Below are 27,200 nucleotides of genomic sequence, written 5' to 3' on the forward strand. Positions count from 1 at the left end.
TTTTTTAATACAGTTTTAACCAGTCGTCTAAACTCGTTTCCCTTTTGCAAAACTGCAAATCACCACCTACATCGCACCAAAAAGAAGGGGAGAAAAAAAAAAGAAGTAAATCTCGTTCTCCCTTCTCACCCTCCCTTCCTCTCACCCTCCCTTCCTCTCCAGCTCGCTCGCTCTCCCTCCCTCCCTTCTTGCCGCTGCCGCTAGCCTCTCGGACTGTGTCTCTTTCCGACGGGACTTAGCAACTTCTTGGTTATTTCTCAGCCCCCTTTCCATTTTTTTTTTTTTTTTTTTTTTTTTTTTTTTTTTTGCCACCCTTTGCCATGGACTGGACCGACAGACGCAGGGGAGGCTTTGCTTTCTGCCCCGGGGAATGGCGGTTCGCTTCCTGGGGCCGTGCCGGGGAGGATCGGCCAAGGAGAAAGAAAGAGTGATAGAGAAAGAGCTGCAGGAAGGAAGAAAAGGGGCACCTCCAGACGCCGCGGGCCCGGCGCGCAACGCCGAGCGCCGCACGAGATGGCCCCGAGCTCGCCCCGCGCCTCCGGCTCCTCCAGCGGCTGCAGCCCCCGTGCGCGGGGCGCGTGGGGCAATTTTTAAAATCCTGAAGTAGGAAGAGACCCCGGAGGATAGAAATCGGGGGTGGGGGTGGAGCACAATTTTTAAGAGTTTTCCAAAGAGAGAAAAGGAGGAAGTCTGATCGTTTGTGTCTGTGCTAGCTTTTAACTTGAAGGCGTCTCTTTGGAGCATCCAGGATTCTCCAGGAGTTTACTGTGAAGCTGAAACTTGTAGTGGGGCTCGGGGGCCCGGGGAGAAGGAAGGATTCTGAGGGTGGGATTAGGGAGAGGGTGCGTGCGTGCATGTGTGTGTGTCGGGGTGGGGGCGTCGGGGGGACCTTGGGGATTCCGTGAGGAGGGCACACAATGGCAGTGCCCCGCGAGGCCGCCCGAGTCCGAGACAAGCCAGGCCACGGTGGGGTGCATCCAGCCCCCGCCGCGGGCCGGGACTACCCCGCTCGCCCCGGCGCCGCACCGCCGCGGGACTCCGGCAGCCGCGGCCGCTGGAGAGACCTGGTGCTGCAGCCACTCCGGCGCTCCCGGAAACTTTCCTCAGCGCTGTGCGCCGGCTCTCTGTCCTTTCTGCTGGCCCTGCTGGTGAGGCTGGTGCGCGGGGAGATCGGCCGGGACCCGGAGCAGAGTAAGGAGGTGGCGGCTGCGGCGGCGAAGGAAGCGGCCCTGGGAGCAGAAGGGGGCGTCTTCCCCGGGCTTCGGGGAGGTGCTCCCGGGGGCGGCGCGCCGCTCAGCCCCTGGCTGCAGCCCTCGGCGCTGCTCTTCAGTCTCCTGTGTGCCTTCTTCTGGATGGGCTTGTACCTCCTGCGCGCCGGGGTGCGCCTGCCTCTGGCCGTCTCACTGCTGGCAGCCTGCTGCGGGGGGGAAGCGCTCGTCCAGATTGGGCTGGGCGTCGGGGAGGATCACTTACTCTCGCTCCCGGCCGCGGGGGTGGTGCTCAGCTGCTTGGCCGCCGCGACATGGCTGGTGCTGAGGCTGAGGCTGGGCGTCCTCATGATCGCCTTGACTAGCGCGGTCAGGACCGTGTCCCTCATTTCCTTAGAGAGGTTCAAGGTCGCCTGGAGACCTTACCTGGCGTACTTGGCCGGCGTGCTGGGGCTCCTCCTGGCCAGGTACGTGGAGCAAATCTTGCCGCAGCCCGCGGGGGCGGCTCCGAGGGAGCATTTCGGGTCCCAGCTGATTGCTGGGACCAGGGAAGATATCCCAGTATTTAAGAGGAGGAGGCGGTCCAGTTCCGTGGTGTCCGCCGAGATGTCCGGCTGCAGCAGCAAGTCTCATCGGAGGACCTCCCTGCCCTGCATACCGAGGGAACAGGTAAGCGCTGGCAAGCTCTTCTCGCTCGCCTCTCGCCTCTCGGGAAGACTCGAAACGCTTGGGATTCGCCCCAAAGTGGAGGGAATCCCAGAACTGGGTACTAAAGCAAAGATAGCCTAGAAAAATGCTCTAACTTCAGACCTAGTAGGAAAGTAGACACGTATTCTCCTCGTCTCCCACAGTATTTTACAACCTGAACAACAGAAACAATAATAAGTAACAAAACTAGGTGGCGTTTGCAGGGTCTTCCACAGCTGGGTCAACTTTTTAGATGTGCTACACCTGGCGTTTGACTTCCCTCCACTTAAGTACTCTCGTAGCTTTACTAATGTAGCAGAAATCTTCCAATGCAGCTTTTTAGCACTGGGTGATTTTTCAACACGTGGATCTTACTAGATTTTTAAAATACTTTTGATAAAGTTTCATCCAAAGTGACAAATGTTTATGGAAGTCAGTAAAAGCAAAGAATGCTTGAAGGTGAGGTGTTGATACACGCGTTCTGGCTTTGCGGTAAGTTTTCCTTGAAGAGGCTGCATCTGGTGGTGCCCAATTTGTTTTTAAATGTAACTTGGGGACATAGTTATTTATGTGCTAATGTGTTTTGTATCCTAATGATAAACTTCTATTTGGGGAACAGTGTGTCTGAACTGCAGAATTTGTCAAAGTCTTGAACTGAGCTCTTAGTGTCAACTAAAAGAAAACATTTCTCTTGAGTGTGCGCTTAAGTGGATGTTTAGAAATTCAAATGAATTTATTCAGATTATACAGGAAATATTAATTCAGGAGAATAATTCTAAGATTGCTGGTGGTATAAATCTCTCAAAAAGAAAGAAGAGAATTATGAATGAAGTCCTAGAGGGGGGAAAAAAAGGTTAGTGAATTTTGGAGATGAATCTCCTTATCATTAAGGGATTTGAGACCATGGAATATAGTTGCTATAAAGGGCATAAAAGAACAAATCCCAATTTTAAATACAAATTGTTTCTGAAAAGGTATACATAAGTGTTTGCTTCTCTATTCCAAACAGATAATGACACTTAAGGGGGTGGGGGTTGTAGAGAGCTTATTATGTACACAGCAAGTGGAAATTTACACTTTTCCCATTTAAATTTATGCCTACCTATGGTCTTTTTAGGACAACTTTAGTGAGTGGGAGAATGTCCTAATATATAGTAAGCTTTTCTTTTTAGGTTATTCTGTGTAGAATCATGTAGATTCTAAGACCTAGCAGTCACCATATGGTGTGGTGGCTAGTTTGTTTTTGAAATGGAGTTGATTACACAGAATGCAGTTGTTTGACAGTATTTGGCAGAATGGATGACAGCATCATAGTCTCTGTGTTTATTTTAAAACAAATGTACTTATTTAGCTTTTTGTTTAGATAAAGCAAATATTTCTTGGGTATAAGCTTACTCTAAGAGTGAAGTTAAAAACAGGCCACTGACTGATACTTAGTTTTGGTAGAAATTTGGAAATCACCAGAATAAAATAAGCCATCTATTTAAAGGTAAACCAATTAGGGGGAAAACACAGTTCAGTTTCTTTTCAAAGTGTCAGGAGAGAATGTTTTTTAAATGAAAACACCGCTAGTTTAATTACAGTTTGAACACTTTTCTTTGACTTGAAGGGGAATGTGATATGATCATTGCAAAATTGAACCATACTTTGTAAGGCAAATCTGTGATTTAATCATAAATAGCTTGACCACAAATTAATATCACTTAACCTCTTACATTTCTGAAATTCCGTACAACATTTAGAAGTTAAGGAGCTCCAAGTGGATTTAATGTAAAGGTGTTTAGGTGAGTTAACTAGCAGTGTTAATTATCCTACAGATTTTTCTTGGTTTTCTCTGATTTGAATTGATAAATGGAAAATTCAAATAATGTGCAGACTTACAAGAAAACAACTTAGCATTGCATTTTTAAATGTTTTGCTGATTAATGCTGTTGAAAATGCACATTTATAATCTACTTTGGCCATTTTCTCTGGTTCCTATTTTTTTTTTAAGACTGTTTATGAAGAATGTTCTCAAGTGAGAGAGACTAGATCTCTTATGGTTGATGGAAAAAACAAGGTTACATTTAGTAGAAGTTTAGATCCTTGAAGTTTTAATGAGGGTACTGGTTAGTGTGTGCGTATTACTTAAGACTAGTTTTCATATACGGCTCATTAAAGTTGTTGCTGAGTAGAATTGGGGGTGGGTGGGAACTAACATGGAATAGTCTCTTACAAGATAGGGCAATATCTCATACGTTAGTCTAACTGTGTGAAAAGTTCAGGAGCTATATAATAAAAGGCTTATCTGTTTTATCATAAGGAAACAAACTTCTGGTTAAGAGTGCAAAGTGTACACTGTCATCTGCATACTTTATGAAGTCAAGAATCAAAATACTTGTAAAGCACATATATGACCCTGCCCTGAATGCTACCTTTATGAAAGAACGTCTGTTCTCAACTCAAGATGATAGGCAACAAGTGAATTTTAAATGGAGGCGTAAGGACATAAAGCCCAGAAAGGCTGGCAGAGGCCTCTTGAGAATTTACTTGGACCTTGCTCATTGCGAGGTTTAAAGGTGAGAGAATTTCAGCCTTTTCTTCTCTGTATGAATGGTAGTGGCCGCTTGCTTGCGAACTACCTCTTTTCAATGACTCGATTCTAAAAGGTCAAGGAGAGTGGATGATAAAAATTCTCGTAAGACAAACTAACTGACAGAGATATTTTCCTCTCTTTTCCCCCTTCCTTCCTGAACCATAGCTAAGTCTACAGATTGGATATTACACATGGGATTAGTTTTGCAGTGTGGATGATGAAGATGGCTTTAAGCGAAGGAAGGAGAAATAGGGCTAGTCCTCAGTCACAGAATGAATCTGATACTGGGTCTGTCTGTGAATGCAAGTGGAGGTATCTTGACTCTTCGTAAAGAAAAGTTTGTAATATTTGTGTGGCTTTTAGTTCAGTAGTATACTAGTCCAGTATCCTCAAGACTCAGGCTGATTTTGTAGATCAGTGTGTCAAACTGCACTTTTTTGGTTGGCACATGTGTGTCCATTATGGTATATGTATCTTTTCTAAGTGGGTGTTCGTTCACGTTCTAGAGCAGATATGTCTCTCTCAAGTTATCACTGCACTGTCTAAACACTGGACTATGCAAGATACTTAGAATTTCTTGAATTACTAGATATTTTGCATGATTAATGCTATTTTTCAATATAAAATTTTATGAAATTTTTACCATTTGGAAATTGTGTTTGAAGTGGTGTCTCCATTCTCTTTATAAGTCAAAGAACACCATTGGCTGGTCATTCCTCTCTAATTACTGTGACCACCTTGCATTTTGAATTTTGTAAGATTCCTAACCAGTGCTATTTTATTTTGGTTACATGTCAAGAATTTAGTATTTTTGCCTATGGCTTCACACAAAGTACACCCCAGGTATGTGTCTCTCTCTGTTCGTGTTATTTGGACCACTCATTGACAAAATTCTTTAGGATGGATACCGTATCCATCAGAAATGTACGGCTATATACTTTATATTGTAGAATTAAAATTCAAAATGTTCATTTCCCTAAAAACTCTTAAACATCTTTAGCAACAACAGATTTTTGTAGGAATGTAGTGGAGCCTGGTGGTTGGCTGTCAAAAGTAGAATCAAGTTTTTCATCATTGATGTAAGAAAGACATTTTGAAATGAAAAAGCAAGTAGCAACAATAAAACAAAAATATGAGAAATAGATAGGCTTTTTGCTGGTAGACACAGATAGGCCTTGACACATCTTTTATATGGAAAAGTATAACTTCTGTTTATAGTGTGGCTATAAAAATACAGAATTATTTCTTTTGAAAATAAAGACTATATTGTCCTTTGAGTTCCTAATACATTTAAGTATAATACACTATATTCCTCAAACTGAATAAATTTCAGAAACAATCATAGGTTTTTAATTTTATAACATTTCAGTAGGATAACTCAGCTTATGGTGATACAAAGAACAATACTGATTATTTATGACCTGCTGACAGAATTAAAATTAATTAATCTCAACTTCTGAAAACATTAAAAAAGAAAAACACAAGACTTTCTTATCCCTTGGGAAAGGTAAAGGGAAATAATTTTGTGTGTTTGTGGGGACAAAATTGTGATTTTTACTTTGTGTATACAGATAAATTTAAAGCATACTGAAAAAACGGTTTTAACTGACAGAAATAGTGAATCTATATAAATTTACAGAGGTTGGAAGGAGTCAAACAGTAATTTTACTCTTTCTGTATTGAGTCTAAAGTGTAAAAAGTTAAAACTGTAGAACTGAAAGAAATGCTGTGTATGCTGGGCTGTCATGTTAATTAAATAAACAACCAGAACAGTGACTCTGTGTATGAAATACATTTTGAAAAGCCTGGGCAGGGGGTGCAGGCAGGCAGGGGTGAGTGACACTGGCATGAAAAAGCATTCATTGTATTTGTAGTGACATTTGTGTGAATTTGTTGTATTCTATTAGGAAATAAAATTCTGAGACTAATCTTTGCACGACTCTAGTTGAATAAAGGCTTTACTAAATTTATTTTCACTTCTCCTTTAAATAGAATTGAAATGGAATGTTTATGAACCTCAAAATTAGATTTCTATATGTTTTAAGATTTCAGTTAATATGGTTGGTGCCAGTAACATCCCAATAGAGTCTATGTAGATTAACACAAGTTTTCAATGATGTCTATCGAATGAATGAGTTTATTTTGGATTTAGGATAGGAGTTGTATTTTTCAGGAAACATTATTGTTGTGAGATGTAATCTCATGGATGTAGGAAGGCAATCAATGCAACTGTTGTAGCATGTGGTATCCTAAAGAGGTTTTGACATGCAGACACAGTGCCTTTGCATAAGGCAAGTTTCTCTGGCTTTGTGAAATTATGTGTGACCCTACATGTTTGTGGTGAATTGTTTATTTAGTTGGTCTTCTGTCTCCTATCCCATCAAGTCTTCCTCCTCCTCCTCTTCTCTTGTGATATTTATAATTGTATCTTTGAAAAAACCCTCAAGATATGAGATTGAAAACCTAATTTATGTTTGCTTTCTACATTCATGTTTTTAATGAAGCTCTATTAAATAAATTATAATGAACCTTAGAAGGTTCAGGTATCTTCATATTCTTATATATAAATTTGCTCAGTTAATATTCAAATGAATATTATTTTTTTTGTATGGGAATTTAAATCCTCTTAGTAACTACTTATATATACTTTTACTGTTGGTAGTATTTTTTAGAAGGATCTCCTACCTCCCCAATAAGGATTTTAGGGAATTGTCTTAACTTGGATCTAAGAATATAATGCTATTGTCAACATAAAATACACAGCTTACTGTCTGGAAGAAAAATATCTTGAAGATGTTGAATAACTTGTAGTTCAGAGAAAGATCTGTTGGATAAAAATTTTCAAAAATATTAGTCGGCTATATGTGTTCACCATAAATGTATACTACGGTTTTAAAAGAAGATGCTACATTTAGCGAATGTTATCCGTAAAGGTCTTTGGTCAGTGAACCTCTCGAATGTCATATCAGCACATTTTATATATTAGGCCTTGTGCGAAAAGCCATACAAATTATACACAGATATAATATAGTACTTGTCCCTCCAGAGCTTAAAGCCAGTTAGGGTAATGAGAGATCAACATAAGAAAAGGGGAAATCAGTAAAATAGCTAAATGACCTCTTAGATAATAGTTGAAAGAATGCATATAGGTTGAGCGTAGGTTTTACATCTAGATCCAGAACCATTCATCTCTTCTCTGAAATTTTATGCAAAACTTCATCTGTTCATTTTTCCGGGATAAAAGTCTATAGTTTCATAGATTTTCATAACTTCCTCATTACTGGTTAAACATAAATGTTTTTAGAATTTCAGCAACTTTGCATTTTGAAGACAGAATTTTTTATTTGAAATGGAAGTTACATTACTATACCTTTATAGTACTTCTGAAATAAAGTTATTACAGGATTTAGGAAGTTACACTTCAATATAGTACAATGATTGTTTTCATATCCTGAGGTAGTTTATGGCCTTAAGTAATTTGTAGCAAGGAGATCTCAAAATGCTCAATTCTGTATAGTTTGTAGTTAAGAGACTAAAATTAGTCTGATTTTAGAAGAAAGGGAAAGTCAGCTAAATGTATGTAGTCAGACTGAGGCAAAATGTTGGTTTTTATCCATTTTTCTCTTGGGCCTGAATATGCTGCTTGGGGAAGAGTAGGAAAGGAGTCAGGCTGGTAAATTTAAGTATCATTTGTGAGTTGCACATGGAAAGAATTCTAAATTCTCATTCAGAATTTGAATAAAACCCATTGAATGGACAAATAACAGAAAACTTGAGCCCTTACAATGAATTTTCTGGTTATCAAAGTACCAGGTAGCCTCCGTAATGTATCATTCAGGACTTTGTCCCATGATTGAATATCAATTGCATTGCAAAGTCTAACTTTGTGGAGTCTTTATCTCATCAAAGAAGAGCATGCTCTGGTGGCTTGACTATTGATTTTTGTTTTTATTTTAGTTTTTTATATCTATTTAAAAATGTTCAGGATTTCAAAATCCAAGGCAAAAAGTAATCTGCACATCAGTAAAGCATTTCTTTGTTAGCAAAAACAGCTGGTGGTTTTTGTTCACCTAAGTTATTTTGCATGGTTTCCTCAGGAATCCATTAAAATGTAAGTAAATAGGATGTAATATTAGAGGAGGTTGTGAAGAACATTGCCATTTATAAGGTGGAAAGCTAGTTGGGAAAAATCAGCAACTAAACAAGTTCAGCCTGTTTGATTTGATTAGAGCTGTCATTTGTTATCGAGGAATCTGAATGATCATTAAAGACTTTTAAATATAGGTATTCCTGCTAAAATGGTAATAAAATTACTTAAATGTGTTCATGTTGTCATCCTGAGATAGTAATAAAATTACTATAGTGTACTTTTTTCTTTCATCCTAAGAAAGTTTCATCCTATGAATATAGATATAAAGAGCATATTATGTCTCTTGGTGTATATGTCCACATGGGTACATGTGTGCATGCCTGTGTGTGTGATTTTTTTCCTCTGCCAGGAAATTGCTTTGGTTGTACCAATTTAGTGGAGAAACAGTGTCACCCAGTGGCTTTGATGAAAACAGTCTTGTAAACATTATAGATAAGCGCTGTCCAATAGAAATCTAACATGAGCCACGTATTTAATTTTATATTTTCGAGTAGCCACATAGAAAAGTAAAAAGAAACAGGTGAAATCCACGATAGTCATATTTAAAGTAATCCATTATGTCATATCAACATAAAATCAATATAAAAATATCAGGATATTTTGCATTTTTTTTGTTGTTGTAAATTTAAATACCTGGTGTATGTTTTACACTTACAGCATATCTCAGTTTGGTGTGGCCACATTTCAAGTACTCAAATGATATATGTGACTAATGGCTACCTTTTTGGACAGTGCAGCTGTACTTAAAACAATTTTTTTAAATGTTTATTTACTTTGAGAGCATGTGAGCAGGAGGGGAGTAGAGAGAGAGAGAGAGACACGGACAGAGAGAATCTCAAGCAGGCTCTGCACTAGGCTCTACACTGTTAGTGCAGAGCCTGACACAGGGCTTAAATTCACAAAACAGTGAGATCATGACCTGAGCCCAAACTGAGTCAGATGCTTAACTGAGCCATCCAGGTGCCCCTACCTTTTAAACAAATGATATATTTGAATATGCATGTGACCTGTTCAGTTATAATGAATAGCAAGTCTATGTAGATTTAATAATGGCACTTGATACACAATCATTCAAATATATAAGTGACCTTAGTAACTCTTTCTTGTACCACTAACTGCTACACTAATAGGTGGAAAGTCTGTTTTTCGTCTTTTCTTCATTTCACATTATTGCACATATTTAAAAATATTATTTTAATTGGAGGGGAGTTTTCACAGACTTCTTGAATAAGGAGACTTTATGTTTACATGATTCGTAACACAGTATTAAAATTGCCAGTTATTTATGATTCTGCCTTTCAGAGTTTGATTTTTAACAGGGATTGCTTGTGTGGACAGTATGACCATGTGATTAGTCACGTTCATGGTGATTAGTGTATAATTGGGTTATCTAATGTCTCTTTAGAAATGAAAGTGTTTATGTTTATAGTGCAGGTCGTTATCTTGGTAACTTAGGAAACTAAAGTGACAAACCTGCTGGTAATTTTAATGGACGAAAAGTATAACAGTGTCTGTAAAGGGCTGATGACTTCTCACCATTGTTTATGCAAACACTATACAAAACGAAATGGAAATAGTTCTATTTTGTGTATAGAAAGGATTAGAGATTCAGGTAGTATGGAATTTCAAGACTAGGGATTGAGATGAGGTGGCTTTGGAGCTCTGTGTGATTTCAAACTGCAGGGTGAACTCAGAAAAAGGTACAGGTTTTGAAAAAGGTAGTGATTTTTGAATGTCCCCTTCCATCTCCTCTCCCCAAACTCCACAAAGTCGTTAACTCTAGGCAGTGTTCCAATATTACATTGAGAATGCAGGGAAAATTACTTTTTGTATAAGGCATGTTGCTTTATATACACAGATACATACAATGATTTTTTTTAAGTATGTGTTTATTTTGTGTATAATGGTTTATATCTGTGTGTGATGCTTGTGGTGACCTTTGATTTATAAATTCCTTTTCTTTGAGCCAGGCCCATTATTTATCTTTGCATTCCAGAATAAAAATAGTGAGATACATGGATTTTTCACGTATCACTTGGGAAATCTAAAATGAACAAAAGGCAGTAGAATCATATGCAAAGAAGCACATTTAGCTAAAATGAAATAATGTGAACTCAGGCTCACTCCTGGTGAAGTTGGCTAAATTTAGACTTCTAGAAGTAGCTAGCTGGAGAATAAAGTGTCATAATAATCATAACTGTTACCTGAAAGAGTTTGTATTTGAATGTAACTAGTCATTCACCCTGGCTAATTTTTGAAATTGCTTTAAAAAATGCAGAAGTTGGTCGTGTAAAACTTTTTTTGCCAGTCATCTTTTCTGATAAAGTGTGTATGTGTTTGTGTGTGTGTGTGTGTGTATTTCAAAGAAATGCTTTTAATTCATGTGTTTTTAACCTAGGAGATTCTTCTCCCTCAGAGTATATTTAAAATTTGAGGAATACCTTTCTATCCCCCACACCCCACAGTACCCTGTCAGATTATGGAAATAATTTTATGCAAGAAGCTTGTGGTTTTGATTTAATAGGATTTTAATAAAAATATTCCATCTTCTGAAGGAAGTTTAAATAACTGAATATTTATGCTATGTCTATGGCAAGTGTTTGCCTCTGTCCAGGTATAATCCACTTAAATAAAGTTTGAAGTCATTAAAAATGTTCTTTTGGGAATGCTTTATTTTGTGGCAGCCCACGTGGAGTCGGCACTCTTACCTAAACGCTAGTTTAAAAATGAAGGAAATAGTTCTTACTTTTAAACTAAGTGTTGCATATGATTCAATTCACAGGTCCACTTAGGCAATGCTCCTCATGAGGCATGGTGATACAAAGCATCCCCTTGTTTGGTAGTTTGTATTTTGGGGTCCTGACCCCTCAACAGCCTCTCAAAGTTTGAAAAGCAGAGGACCTGTTGAGTTGCCTAGGCTACCTTCAAACTTTGCTTTCTAGGCTAACGAACTAACGTCAGACTCTGATCATAACTGTTTTCATTATAAAAGAATCAAACTTCATAGCCTGCTCCAGCCCAGCGCCTTGCTCATTGTGGGTGCCGGCTGGCAGGTGTAATGGATGGAAAAGAAATAAATGACTTTTAATCTGAAATATTTATCTCCCTAATCTACTGATTGAGCTAGTGATTAAACGGATTTAAGTGAATTTCTATGGAAAGTAGAAAAGAAATAGCCTATCAGCTAGTCCACAAACTTAGATTTTTAATGTATTTGTATTTTTATTACTTAAAAAACTGTTCTCTTGCATGTGTCAGATAAGGGGCTGAATTTGCTGTGCTCTTACTGGGAGGAAATCCCACTTTCAGCATGAGTCCTAGATATTTATTTTTAGCTCATTCCGAACTGAAAATAACCAAAGCTACCACCAAGATCGTCACAGTGTAAATGTTAAAACAAGCTTTGAAATTAGGTACATTTTTTTAGAAAAATAAAAATTGAAGTCTTCTAAGCCTTCTCCATGTTCAACTGATAAATTAATTGACAAAGAATAAGCATTGACTTTATTTGTTCCCATCACTTTCTGCAAAGAGTTGGCAGGTGATCTGAACTGCCTTGTATACTGTGTTGGTCTCTATTTTTGTTAGAGGTTCGTACTGAATAGCTGTATATCTGGAAACGTCTAATGTAAAGTAAATCTCTCTTTTTTTCCTTTAATTGTGCTCAATTATGAAATCTGATTTGAGTCCGTTGTTTCCAGAGATGACTTGTCAATTGTGCTAAATAATCTAGAAACTTGGTGGCATAATTGTAGAGTCCAGATGAGCTGAAAAACCAGAAATGGACACCATTTTCTTGAGATGACAAGTTTTAGTTTATCCAATTATTTTGATATATCTAGTTTTTAATAGAACTTGTTAAGATAGAAAGCTTTAAGACCAACAATATTTTGTTGCTGAAGTTTTAATACTTAATAGAGATATTGTCATAGCCTTTCACTGAAATCAGAAATATCTCTTTTCAGCATGGTAGTCAGATTATCATGCCCTTAGATAAACTGGGAGTACAAGTGTAGTGGAAAAAAGGTTACGTTCAACTATATTATATAGTGACAAGTTTCTTTTACTTTGTGGATGTCAAATGGTCTCCTAGGTAGATTTTTTTTTTGAAAGGTTGCCGTTACTGAAAACTATCAAGAGTTTGAGATTTCTTTAAATATATTATTTTTTAAAAACCTGAATGTTTCTATTTGAAAAAAATAAATTACAAACTAAGAATTTAGTCCTAAATTTGTATTTTGAAATGAGCAAAATATATTTTTGAAAATAAGCCATTTCCAATTTGACATTTTAACACAAAATTTAGAAGCAAAATCTTTTAACTACATTTTGGGACAGGAAGCTAGCTATGTATCTGTACCATCTTGAATAGTGTCTGTTTTTACTCTTAATGATTTGTTTTTGCTCTGATTGGAATTGTTTTTGCTAGATAAGCAGCACCTAAATTATAGCCCAGTTTTAAAGGCAGTGGCCTCATATTGTCGGCTTTTTATTTCTTTTTGCTTGAATAATGATTGAATCGGCTCTTCTTAACCCCTTTAAAGAACGACACTAGAACTTTTAAGTGTCCAGTGGAGCTTCTGTAGGAATTAAGTAGTCCTGAATGAAAAGTGTGAGAATTTGGTTAGGAATGTTGGGTACAGATAGAAATGGGCACTGATTAAGTTATCTAAAAAAGTGGCATTGGGAAATGGAAACTGCCCGCAGTAAATGAGTGGAACAAATTAAGGCTGGTATTTGCTTGTGCAGAAAGAAGGCTAGATCAAAATCAAAGGAATAATTCCTCAGCTTAAAAACATATATTTACTGTATAGTCTTTTTGGGTTATAACATTGGTGCGCTTAAAATCTAGAACTTTTTGTGATTTGGAAAGAGGAGAAGACCTGAGAGAGTCACTCCTGGACACTGGGCAGGAAGCCCATCCATGTATTGGGTCAGGATCTGTCTTCAGACCAAAAGCACTTAGATTATTTTTCAGAAGTCGTGATGCTATTTGTGAACTTTCCTGACATTATTACTTTCCAAGACGTTGATTCATAGTCTTTACTTCTTTAGTGCATTTACCACTTTGACTTATAAATGTACTCTTATGGCAATCTTGCATGACTTTTTTTTTTTTTCACCTCTTATGGGCCCAGATTGATTAAAAATGTCAGCAACTAGGGGCTCCTGGCTGGCTCAATCAAAAGAGCATGTGACTCGATCTGGGAGTCATGAGTTCGAACCCCATGTTGGGTGTAGAGATTACTTAAATATTTCAGCAAGTAGATGTATCTCATTTAACATCCAGGACTGTTTCACAATGACTATTTGTTACCTTCTGGGTATCTCAGTAAGTCTAGATTCTTAGCTTCTTTTTCCTTGGTATTAATCTTATATAATTATAATGCTGTGTTAATCAGACTGTTGTTTTATGAATTCTAATAGTGCCTGTTTCTGATTAATAGATTAGTAGACTTCCTTTAGACGCTTTACAGATCTGCGAGGAGATGGCCTGACCTCACCTACTTATAACTACATATCATCTGGTACTTTCTAAATTTTTTTTTTTTTTTAACGTTTATTTGTTTTTGAGACAGAGAGAGACAGAGCATGAACGGGGGAGGGTCAGAGAGAGAGGGAGACACAGAATCTGAAACAGGCTCCAGGCTCTGAGCTGTCAGCACAGAGCCCAATGTGGGGCTCGAACTCACGGACCGTGAGATCGTGACCTGAGCCGAAGTCGGCCGCTTAACCGACTGAGTCACTCAGGCTCTGGTACTTTCTAAATCCAGTTGCACGCTGTAGTTCTCAAGTTTTAGTGTGAATAAAAATTAGATTGGAAGCATATTAAAATGAAAATTTCTAGGTCCTATGGTGAGATATCCTGATTTAGTTATGTGTAGAGTGGGGTCTAGAAATATGAGATTTTTAAAATTTAATTTTAGAGAAAGAGTACATGACCGGGAGAGGGGCAGAGGGAGGGAGAGAGAGACTGAATCTCAAGGAGGCTCCATGCTAAGCATGGAGCCCGACACAGGGCTTGATCCCATGACCCTGGGATCATGAGCTGAAATCAAGAGTTGGACACTCAACTGACAGAGCCACCCAGGTACCCCCAGAAATCTGAAGATTTAAGGTGCACTGTAGGTAGCTCAGTGGAGAAACATGGGGACTACAAACTTCTGTCTACTAAAACTAGACAGAAAGTTCTGACTTCTGCAATCTGATTAAACAAATAAATAGTTAAAAAATGATTGGTTCAGTGTTGTGGGGAAAACTTCTTTATTTATACATGTGTACAGATTATGGTTTATGAACGTATGACATTCATAAAATTTTCACTTTGATTTCCCCATTGAGGATATCTCCAAAAAATTATTTTACCACTCTACATATCAATTTCTTCTTCTGTAAGACAGGAATAACAATTTTTCTACCTATTTCATATGGCTGTTATAAAACTTAAATACAAATAAATTGCTGTACAAATGTTGAGTATATGCACTTTGTAATGTGTACAGGTTTCTTCAACTTTCTGAACTTTAATAATCCATATCATGACATGGAAATAATACAGTCTGTTTTTTTAAGGTGTGAAGATAAAGTTAGTGGAAATAATGGGCATAGGTTTTTGTCAAACATCACTTCTAACTGAATAAGAATAGTATCTATTCCTACCCATTAAGGCCAAGTCATTGAAGGTTGTGGGCTTAATATCAGAAAGTATCAATTTACATTTGATTTAAAAAAAAAAACAAGCTTGTAAGTCTTATAAAAGATTTAGGTTTTCTGGAAGTTAATTAAAATGATATAAGATTACAGTTGCTTACGTACAATCAAAGCTGACCAATGAAGAGCCTGGGGAGTCAGACAGATTAACAGTGGAAAGAGAAAAACCTGACAAAGATGGTGAGAGGTGCTTCTGAGGAAAATGATACGAGTGAAAAAGGATGAAGGGAGATGTTGAGGAAAATTGATGGAGTCTTTGAACATGTTTGCAAAAATGGCTGATGATGCTGTTGAGAGTCAGCTTTGCAATCATGTGTCATAGAACCCCATCAGAAACGTGTTTTGTGCTATAGCTGCCATTATAACCCATATTTTGTTTTGAAAGTTTTCTCAGGATTTTTTATTTCATTTTTCATGGTAAAATTCCAGTCTTATCCTTCCTTTTTTTTTTTTTTCATTATTTACCATTATTCTCAAACAAGGGACTTCCTGCTTATAATCTCTGGAAAATAGCAGTACAGCATAGGCTCAGAAATGACCCTCAGTGGAAGGGGGTAATGGTTTATTTCACCACATAAAAATATTTCTCTAGATGTTCCCTCTTTTTTCTAATTCTCACAGGACTTCAGTACTCAGACCACTTTTCTTCCAGATTTTCCCACTTATTGAATGATCTTTCAGTCTAGTCTGAGGTGGTTATTTTGGGTTGACCTCAGGGGAGCAAGAGTCCTGCATCATTTCACTATACCACCATTGGCTTCAATTTAGAAATTCTTCCTGTGGTAGTCTTCTTTCCCCCCAACTTGGTCATTGAACATTCTCTGGTTTTTGCTTCTGTCATGTAGAAGGAGATGTCAGACAGGTGACAGGAAAGGGCAGTAGATAAGTAAGCCATGGGAGTCATTGCCAGGCCGTTGCTCCAAGCAGAATGGGAAGCCATTGAAGGATTTTTGGTAGAGAAAGAATGTAATCAGGCTTATGTTGAACAGGATCTCTCAGGCTTTTTGTGTTGAGTGAGAATTAAGATGGACGAAGAGAAAAGGCTATTGGAACAATTGGGAATTAGACCAAGAGGTAGTGTTAGTGAGAAATAGATCTTGAAGGCAGTCCACCAAGATTGGTATTGACTGACTGAACTTCTCTTTGAAGGGAGAAGAGTTTCTTTAAGTTTTCTCTTTTATTCAGAGGCCAAATATTAAGGGAATATCTATATCTTCATTTCCTTTAAAAAATCTGATTGGTTCGATTTTATTGCTTTCCAAGTTTATCTTTTGTCTTTGCTTTTCAGAGAATGTACAAATTGTAAACCCCACTTTCAGGAAAACCATCAGATCTCCTTACATTGAAACAAATTACTTAAAAAAATTTTTTTAATGTTTATTTATTTTTGAAGGAGAGAGAGAGAGAGCGTGAGCAGGGGAGGGGGCAGAGAGAGAGGGAGACACAGAATCCGAAGCAGGCTCCAGGCTCTGAGCTGTCAGCACAGAGTCCGATGTGGGACTTGAACTCATGAACCATGAGATCATGACCTAAGCTGAAGTCAGACACTCAACCGACTGAGCCATCTAGGTGCCCACATTGAAACAAATTCTAATCAGGTGTCTTATACTCTTCAAATGTCATTAGTTTGTTAGGGTATTATAACATTTGATAAAAGTTGGTTTTGGAATTTTATTCTTACATATGTGTCTTATTATTTTAAAACAAATTTTTAATACGTTTAAGTGTCCTCATGCTCTCCCTCTTAAACAGATGTATTTGTAGATGCTTTAACATTTCAGCCTCTAATACAGCAAAAACATTAGACTGTTCAAAGAAAATTCAAGTCTTTCTCTTCTTATTAGTCTTCAAATAGTCTGACAAATCCCATCTTATCTAAAGGCATGCGGCCAGTCCATCCCACACCTTCCTATAGAGGAAAAACTTCTATTTTGTTTTCATATTAACTCAGACCATTTGTCAACCTACAGAGCACTTCAATGATAGGTGCTATATAAATATTTAAATTCTGATAGCCTGATTGCCCTGCAATTTCTCTGAGTTTGCTAACTCTACACTGTGGTTAATATCTGATTCTGAAACGTTTTATGTATTGCTTGAGAGCAACACAAGATAGGAATTTTAAAAAGTGTTAAATGAAGAGTGTTTAATCACATGGGAAAATGTGTTGATGAGTAGAGAGGAAAACTAGGAAACAGAATCGAGGATACGGCAAGCTATCACCTGTAACAACAAAATGCATAACAGAGAGGATAGTTGTCAAAATGTTTGTATGAGTGCATCATGGGTGATTTTTACTTTTCTATTTTCGGTACTTTTAAAGTTTTTAAACCTGAACACACATTTTATAATCAGAAAAACAATTAAAACATTGTAAAGAAATGTAGTCATTTGACATTGTTCTGCTTGACATGTTCAGAAAGCATTTTTAGGACCACCTGCTCCATAGTTGTTGGACCTATGGGCAAAATTAATAAAATTTTGAAGTAAAATTTTACACTCCTGTCTCTTGACCCAGATGGCTGGACAAGCTTAAATTTCTTAGAAGATCAATGTTTAACTGGTATGTGACCCTCTGAAATGGGTTCCTGAAACTCTAGATTGACATATACACAATTTTTGTGATGTGACCTGGAAATATAGTTTCATGAAAGAAATATACATATGCACTGAAATATGTATACATATTTGAAAATGTATTTCAATTTTTACAAGGGCTCTTGAACCTGTTTAGGTTAAAAGGTGGTAGTAAAACTGTAACTGCATTCCTGTGATATGTTGAGATGAATATGAAAAAAAATGATGTTCTACTAAGGAGAGACAATTCTTTTCAAAATGTACATAAGAGAGTACTGAGCCTACTTCACTGATTCTCAGGCCAGTAAAGTTGAAAAAAAGTCAGGTTCATAATGATTTTCAAAGTAATGGACGTTAAAAAAAAATCTTTGCCTGAAGGACTTTTAAGTACCAAAGTATTTATTAAATACATAATATAATTTTTCTAATAGTTTATGCATAGTCTAGAAATATAAGCCTTTTTATTTTATAATATTTAAAAAATTTTTATCCATCATTTATATGCAGAAACATGTTATTTTTATGCTTTGCTTTTTCTGTATCTGAGTTATACTGTGTATAATGATTAATTTCAGTTTTACTTGTCAGGATTTTGTTGATTATTCTTTGCATTTCCCGTATGAGACTAAGGAACTTCATATATTTTCATTTGCTATGGTTTGTTTAAATCGATGAATGGGAGAAAAAGCAGTGTGTGTGTAACATTTTAAAAATTATTTCCACACCTTGGATTATTACCATGCTTTAAGAACTGGAAAGTTATGTAAAACTAAATTTTAAAATATTAAAACAATTTCTGTAACTACCTAAAAACATAAAGACAAGGTGTCTACCTACTAAAGAAAAATCTTTGCAGGGGCGCTTGGGTGGCTCAGATGATTAAACATCCTACTCTTGTTTTCGGCTCAGGTCTTGATTCAGGGTCCTGAGTTTGGGCCCGGCATTGGGCTCCACACTGGGTGTGGGCCCACTTAAAAAAAACCTTTGCAGAAATAAATATGATAGAATCAGAGATGGTGTTTAAATAAAACAAAACAAAAAATTTTTACTCAAGCATTTCATCTTTTTACTATTCTATCCAAAGAGCATAAGTAGATTAGCCTTAGCTGATTGCTGGTTATGTTTAATATGGTTGAGTTAAGGTGACAGAGACTGGTAGGCATTTCTCTGTCAAGTGTATGTGTGTGTGTTAGGGGTGGGGAAAGGGGTGTTGGTTTTGGCACTGAAGTTAGCATTTGGCTAGAATCCAGATCTCAGCCTTGCAGGTCAGAGATGCACTTTTTCTATAGAACCAGAGGTTATTCATTGCTAAAGTACACTAATAAAATTCTAAGTCATGAATCAGAATGTCAGGTTATTAATTTATATGAGGGAATTTAATTGTGAGGAAGATCAGAATACCAGTATTAAGTTTCTTGTTCCTAGTGGGAAAGTCACCTTTAGCATGGTTAGCTCCTAGATTGAAACTAGGGATCCCTAGCCTGTGGGAATTTTCCTTGGAAAACTTACTGTGTTCATGTTTTTAAATTTTAGAACCTTTGAGGAGTTCTCAGAACATACCAGAGAGGTGGGATTGTTGGTGAAGGGTTCAGAGTGGACCTCTGTTGCACCCCCTCCCTGAGTAGATAGTAAAGATACAACATTAACAAATGATTGCAGTGCAAAGTGATAAATACTTTGAAATATGGAAAGTTATGAGAACTTGGCACTCCTGAAAGATCAGAGCTAAATTCAATGGTTAAATACTGTCACCTTTTTTTTTAAGTTTGTTTGTTTGTTTGTTTATTTATTTATTTAGAGAGAACGAGTGGGGAGGGGCAGAGAGTGAGGGGGACAGGGGATCCAAAGTGCGTTCTGTGCTGACAGCAGAGAGCACAGAGAGCCCAATGCAGGGCTTGAACTCAAGGACTGTGAGATTCTGACCTGAGTTCCAGTCTGATTCTTAACAGACTGAGACACCCAGGTGCCCCTCAAATACTATCACCTTCTTAGCATGGATTTGTGGTAAAATTCTGTCTCCCCTTCCTTTCTAACTTGTATATTTGTTTCCCACCTTTTCTTGTGTATGTAGGGTACAATATAAAGAATGTATCTAAAAAAGAAGAAAAGGGGATGCGTGCGTGGCTCAGTCAGTTAAGGGTTAAACGTCTGATGCTTCATCTTGGCTCAGGTCTTGATCTCAAGGTTGGTGGGATCAAGCCCCACCCGCTGGCTCTGCCTTGACATTACAGAGCCTGCTTGGGATCCTCCCTCCCTCCCTCTCTCTGCCCCTCCCCTGGTCATGTTCTCTCTCTCTCTCATTCTCTTTCACTCTCTCTCTCTCAAAAATAAATAAATAAACTTAAAAAGAAGAAAAATCTCAATGTATCCTTATAGGAATGTTTGTGTTTCCCCTGTGTACATGAGGTTCAGAGGGAAGGACAGAGAAAGGACAAAACATGTTGTGGGACTGGATGCCATGTATGGAGCGATGGTGTATTCTGGAAATGACATGTAGAATGGAGAGGCTAGCCTTTGTGGATGTGGGAGGGGTGGGATGGTGGGAAATTTTTAAGAGTTAAGATAGAGTAGGGTGGGGATAGAGGAACGAATAATGGAGTGTTCTAAGATTAGGGTGAGGAATATGAACATTATTTTGTCTGTGCCGAAAGTTACTAAGTTTTTAAATTTTTTTTAATGTTTATTTTTGAGAGAGAGAGAGACAGACAGCATGAACAGGGGAGGGACAGAGAGAGAGGGAGACACAGAGCCTTAAGTGGGCTTCAGGCTTTGCACTGTCAACACAGAGGCCAACGCAGGGCTGGAACTCAGGAACCCATGAGATCATGACCTGAGCTGACCCCTCAGAGGCCTAACCAACTGAGCCACCCAGGGGCCCCCGACAGTTCCTAAGTTTTTTAACCAGAGAGTGATGCCAACAGATGAAACATAGTTTTGATAGCAGTGGATCAAATACTGGACAAACTGACATTTTTGGGAGATGTGTAAGGGACTATTGTAAAAGTCCTGGTTAGAAACCATGGGATTTATTAGAAGAGTTGAGGTTGGAAAGCATAGATGACTCAAGAAAAAACAAAGAGCTGCAATTGGCAAGATTAGTTAGTGATCGGTGGTGGAAGGTGTTAACAAAGTGTCCGGGACAGTCCTTTAGTTTGTGAATCTGGGAAGCTGGAAGTATCGTAATGCCCTTCTTGGAGAGAGAAAGCATCAGAATATCAGCATGCATTTGTTTTTAGGTTCAGAGTGAGGAAGGGAAGGTGATGTGTGTATGTGTTAGATTTGGACATATCCCATGAAGGTTACTTTTGCAGCCTCATGTGACCTTGTTTGCTTGAAGGTGCCCAATTTCATTTGTTCACACAAAATATTTCAGTGTCAGAGTTACATTTGCTCCCCATGTTCCCTTGCTCAGTATGTACATAACTTTTAAAAAAGAACCAGAAGCCTCTTGTGCCCTGTCTATAACCACAAGGACGGAAAGGTTGTAGGCTTTGGCCATTTTAATAAGTTCAAAGATGATCACCCTATTTAAGATTAGATTGTAAATTAGTCTTAAATCTTACAGGACAACTTAGTATTTTTGGTGTTGATCTTACCACTGAAATAGACCATCTAGAGTCAACAGACACTGCAGTCTCTGTGTAATCCTCTGAGATTCTTGGGTGATTTATGTCATAGCCCCAGGTTGCATTCTAAGTTTTTAAAAAAGTTTACTTATTAGAAAGAAAGAGAGAGTGGGGAGGGGGGGCAGAGAAAGAGAGAGAGAGGGAAAGAGAATCCGTCAGCACAGAGCTCATTGAGGGGCTCCAGCTGCACCAACCATGCGATCATGACCTGAACTGAAATCAAGAGTTGCATGCTCAACTGACTGAGCCCCCCCAAGACTGCATTTTAGAAGTACATGGTCAAGCTTCTCATCATCGAACAAATGAATGCTGGATCATAGAACTAGTTACAAATTATTTTGCCAGTTGAGATAATCTAGGCAGTCTAGAGCCGTTAACCTTGTAAAATCATCTGGTTGAATTCCGCTTTGGTAGATTTCTTGGGTTATTCTAAATGTTTAACACGATTTGTGTTTATATAAATAAATAAATGGTTTGTTTTTATAAACATATATTACATATGTATAAAATATATTAGGCTATGCATTCTAGGTCAAGTTTCCTTAAGTGCAATGCGACTTCTATTCTTTGCCCACTTGTAAAGTTTCCCACCTGGTAAAACCCTTCATTGCTCTCCGTATTCTTCTGAACTTGTTTTTATATATCATTGTGGAATTTTGGAGATCTTTTTTTTCTTGTTTATGTATGTGTTCCTTTCTCTAGAAAGCATCACTGCTGTTACATTCTAGAGTTGGAGGGAAATTAAAGGTAGAGCCAAATTTATAAAATTCCTAACAAGTGGCCCTCTATAAAGCTTTTGCTTCATTGCTACCATGATGGGAACTAAGTTCCCTTCCATAGTATTTCTACTCTCCCTTTCCTCTTCCCCTCTACCTCTTGTTGGAAGTCATGGTCTTTTGAAATTGAGAAGTCTGGAACCTGGTACAGTAGTTTAAATGTGGTATAATTGGGACAAAGCAGTGTGTGATTGTCTCCTTTTTCTTACCAAATAATTTAGACCTTTGTTTAACATATACTTGCCTAAGTACCAATCCTAGACCTAAACTATATTAACATACAGGTGAACAGGTAGGTAGGATGTGTGATTCTGTAATATACTTGCTTACAAACCACTAATATAGATAGTAAGATCCTTAATATATACTAAGACTGCATTTGCTTTTTTTTGTTAGCAAAATCTATAGATATATATTTAATTTGTAGTCAAAACTTTGAAGACCTTCACTAAGCTCTGTCTGTATTGTGTGTTTGGTACTTTTGACTTTCTGCTTTTGTTTGATTCACATGAAAAGAGGAAGATAGTCAAGGTTTCTGCTGTGTTAAGTATCTTCCAGTGATTTATGTATGGTTAGAATAGTGAAAAGTGAGAGGAAGCAACACTTTATATGTGAAATTTGTTCAAGTTTTAGGGATTTAAAATAGTTCCATTTATCTGCTTTCTCTTCATTCAGAGTAGACCTTTAACACAATAGAAATCTGTAGCAAGTTTAATAATGTCTTAAGTTCTCATTGGTACAGAACCAGTACAGAAATGTGACATTTTGTCCATGATTTTGTACATAATACTTAAATTTGAAAAAAATTGTTTTAATATTTGTATTAGCACTCCATATAGATCTGAAATGTAGCTGGAAAGGGAAGTCATGAGCTTTGATGCCCCAAATTATGGGTGCCCTTGGAAATACTATCAACATAAGATGGTTCATTTCAATGGTGAAATGAGCTTTTTATCCTAGGTAAGATCTTTGAGTTGGCAGGAACATTGCTTCTTTGTTTCCTACAAAGGTGATGATCACATAGTAGGCTTTTCAGATGCTAACCTGCCTTTGATTCTGATATGTTCTGTTGAGGGAGACCTCCCCACCTCCTGAATCAATGCTTTTGTGAGCCATAGTTACTGATGTGTGTGTGTGTGTGTGTGTGTGTGTGTGTGTGTCACATCCATCAGGTATGTTGAAGTGAGAGAAAAAAAAACTTGCAAATCACATCTCTATAAATTTAATCCAAGAAGGGCATGAACCTAATTTAGGGATCAAGTGAACATTTACTTTCCTGTACAAAGTTCCTGTAAGGAGGTATTTAAGCTCCTCTAAGCTTAGAGGAAGGGCCTTTTCAGGAGTTTCATTTGACATGAATGAAATATTCTTGCAAGAGGCAATATTTACCTCCATTTTTACAGGTCATATAGATTTTACTTTTGATTACTGGTTTTCTAACCTTGGATGACAGACGATTTCATATTTTCCCCCATAAAGTTATGCTTCGTTATTTATTTTCTATAGCTTATGAGTTCATGCTTGTAACTTACAGGGAAATCATAAAAAATGAGGCAGAGAGTAGCTAGAGCACCGGAAGTTCTAAAAGGGTATTTCTGCCTTAAAGATGGTATAAATTACTTTTTCAGGAGTTGGGATAAATACAAACCTCGGTAGCACTTTGGGCAATAAAGGAAGGTGTACTTTATTTAACATTGGAATGACACCAACTGCTAAAGAATTGTACCTGAAATTTTTTTTTTATCTAATTTAGTTAAATATTTGTAGAACACATTAGCTATCAGAAAAGCATTGTAATTATGTAGAACTCCACATTTTCTTCTAGAAGTGCCAAATTCTATAATTGTAATCTTCACAGAAGAAAATAGGACTTTGAAATATAAATTAAAAGAACTTGAATTAGTCATTCTGATTCTGTGTTTCCAAAGTTTGAGAGTATTGTATTGTTAGCTGGGACTGATTTTGCCCCTAGGGAACATTTGGCAAAATCTGAAGATATCGTTAGTGGTTAGGATCCGAGGGGTGCTAGCAACATGCATGTACTAGGTGAAAGCCAGGAATGCTGTTAAACATCCTATAATGCATAGGACATTCCCCCAAATAAAGAATTATCTGCCACAAAAGGTTAATAGTGCTAAGATTGGGAAAGATTTTAGAGTATTGTGCACTTATTTTTATTATCACTGTGTATGAACAAGAGGATGAAATAAACAAATTGAATTCTTATTGTAAATGTGAAATAGTGGTAGCAGGATCTATTGATGGAATGGAGGAATTCAAGTCTAGTGCAGTAATTAAGAAGTAACATTTGTTATCAGATTGGGGTTCTGATCTTTACTCCCATTGTTTGTTAGCCATCTGGCATTGGGTAAAATGATTAATCCCTCTAACCCTGAATATATCCATTTATGCAATGTAGATAGTAAATTTTACCTTATAAGCTTGTTAAGTTAAATGATGTTTGCAAACTAGAAAATATTATACATTCAATAAATGGTAGCCACCGTTATTATGTTTAGGATGTAATTTGGGATTGGTAGTGTAGGATTTATATGGTTATATAGGGAGTGAGATGGCAGAAATGTTCTCAGTAGAGATGAATTTCTTGAATGAATCTAACGGTTTCTCTGTAATTGAAGGATCCAGTATATTCTTAAAAAAGCGCTGGGGTTTGTTAAAAAGAAAAAGAGAGTCTTTTTTTTCTAATTTTACATTCTTCTGTGTTTAAATGTTTGTTTAAAGAATCCATTCCTTTTGTAATTGAGAAAGCACACATGACAACAACAAACCCTCATAGTTTCTTAGAAGTCTTGAAAAATATGATACTTATAAAACCATTCCTCTCCTAATTTATAGTTACCCTTTTGCTAGTTTTTCTACATTAGTTGGTTTCCCTCTTTAGTTCCCTTTCTGAACGTGGTTAAACTGTGGGACCCATTACAATTTTACTGGCATGATAAAGCTCGTTGTATTGATACCTTTATCTTCCAGTTGGCATCTGGTGCTCTCTCTGAAACCACCAAAATTTTGTCTGGGTGGGAAGTAGAGAAGAGCACAGGAGAATTTATAACTGAATCTCCAAAGCCAGGACACTTCACTTGCTCAGGTTCTCTTTAGTGCTTTATTAAGTACTTGAATAGAAACAGAGGAAGCATATTTAGTAAATGTCTACTTGTCAAAAATTGGAAGGCATAGGTAATTGGATGATTAGATATAGATTTCACAGTGTGCATAGATTTTAACAGTGGGCAGAGACTAAAGGCATGAAATTTAATGGGAGAAAATGGAAATTCTGTAAATTTAGTTTTTGAAATGATTGTATCATTTCACAGTGAGAGAATTTGGACACTTATCTAATTCCTGTTTAAGTAAAGAATAAATATTAAGTGTTGAATGGTGCAAGTTCAATGAGTTGACTCCTATTTGCTGCCTTATTAGACTTGGTTTTGGCAGCCTAATATCCAGAATTCCCCTGGGTTTGTAGCTTTGTGACCAGTTCTGCTTGCCATTATTTTGAAGGGAATACTGACCACTAGAAAATGGTCAGAAAGCCTAGAATTAGTCATATCCCTGCTTTGTGATGTAGTAACTGTGTGGCTTTAAATAAATTATAATGTGCTTAAGCTTTAGAAATTAAAGTTTAGGTTTTGTCATATAAAATATATTAGGTTTTATGTAAAAAAATTTTAAGTACCACATAGAGATGTTTTATGGGCTGAGATTGATGATGATGCTAATAATAACTATTATTAAACTAATGTATTGCTTATTCTAAGCCTGGCTAAATGCTAAGAATTTATAAGAACTTCACATTTATGAATGCCTTTTTTTATGTTTTGCACCTCCTCCCCCCCCCACTCTCCATCCTTTTCCTGCCTCTAAGAACCACCTATCTGTTCTCTGTATCTGTGAACTTTTCCCCTCCCTTCCTCCCTTCGTCCTTCTCTCCCTCCTTCCCTCCCTCCTTCTCTCTCTCTCTCTCTCTCTGTCTGTCTCTCTCTGTCTGTCTTCTGATTCCACATATAAGTGATATCATATGGTAGTTGCCTTTCTCAGACTTATTTCTCTTACCATAATTCCCTCCAGGTGCATCCATGTTGTGGCAAATAGCAAGATTTCATTCTTTTTTATAGTTGAATAACATTCTGTGTGTGTGTGTGTGTGTGTGTGTGTATAAATACATGCCACATTTTCTTTACTCATTCATCCACTGATGAACACTTAGGTTGTTTCCATAAGTTGGCTATTATAAGTAGTGCTGCATTGGACATGGTTGCATATATCTTGTTTTTGCTTTCTCCAAATAAATACCTAGAAGTGCAATATATAGTTCCATTTTTAAATTTTTGAGGAACTTCCATGCTGTTTTCCATCATGGCTGCACCAATGGACATTTCCATCAGTGGTTCCCAAGGGTTCCCTTTTCTCAACATCCTTACCAATGCTTGCAATTTTTTGTCTTTTTGATAACACTCATTCTAACAGGTATGAGGTGATACCTCACTGTGGTTTTGATATGCATTTCCTAGATAATTAATGATCTTGAGCATCTTTTCCTGTACCTGTTGGCTGTTTGTGTATCTTCTTGGGAAAAATGTCTATTCAGATATTCTGACTATTAAGCTTTTTTTTTTGTTTTTGCTACTGAGTTGTATGAGTTCTTTCTATATGTTAGATATTAATCCCTATCAGATATGTATTTGCAAATATTTTTTTCTTCATTCAGTAAGTTTCCTTTTCAGTTTGTTAACGGTTTCCTTGCTGTGCAGAAGTCTTTTAGTTTGATGTAGTCCTACTTGTTTAGTTTTGCCTTTGTTGCTTTTACTTTTGGTGTCACATAAAAAAATCACCAAGACCTGTGCTTTCTTCTAGGAGCTCTGTGGTTTCATG

General features: G+C 37.3%; 1 protein-coding gene across 3 annotated transcripts in view; it reads left to right on the forward strand.

Annotated features, from left to right (window-relative positions):
- Positions 1-27,200, forward strand: part of PDE3A (phosphodiesterase 3A) — a 526,332-nt gene that overhangs the window by 215,419 nt on the left and 283,713 nt on the right. For 2 of the 3 annotated variants that reach the window (XM_015074658.3, XM_027035682.2), the window contains exon 1: positions 776-1,877. The exons of the other annotated variant lie outside the window; for it this stretch is intronic. In XM_015074658.3, the coding sequence (XP_014930144.2) occupies positions 918-1,877 (960 nt within the window). In that variant the 5' untranslated portion in view covers positions 776-917. Of the gene's footprint in view, positions 1-775; positions 1,878-27,200 lie in introns of those variants that run through there. 3 annotated transcript variants of the gene reach the window in all.

The sequence above is a fragment of the Acinonyx jubatus genome, chromosome B4 (assembly GCF_027475565.1).
Source record: "Acinonyx jubatus isolate Ajub_Pintada_27869175 chromosome B4, VMU_Ajub_asm_v1.0, whole genome shotgun sequence".
NCBI classification, from domain to species: Eukaryota; Metazoa; Chordata; class Mammalia; order Carnivora; family Felidae; genus Acinonyx; species Acinonyx jubatus.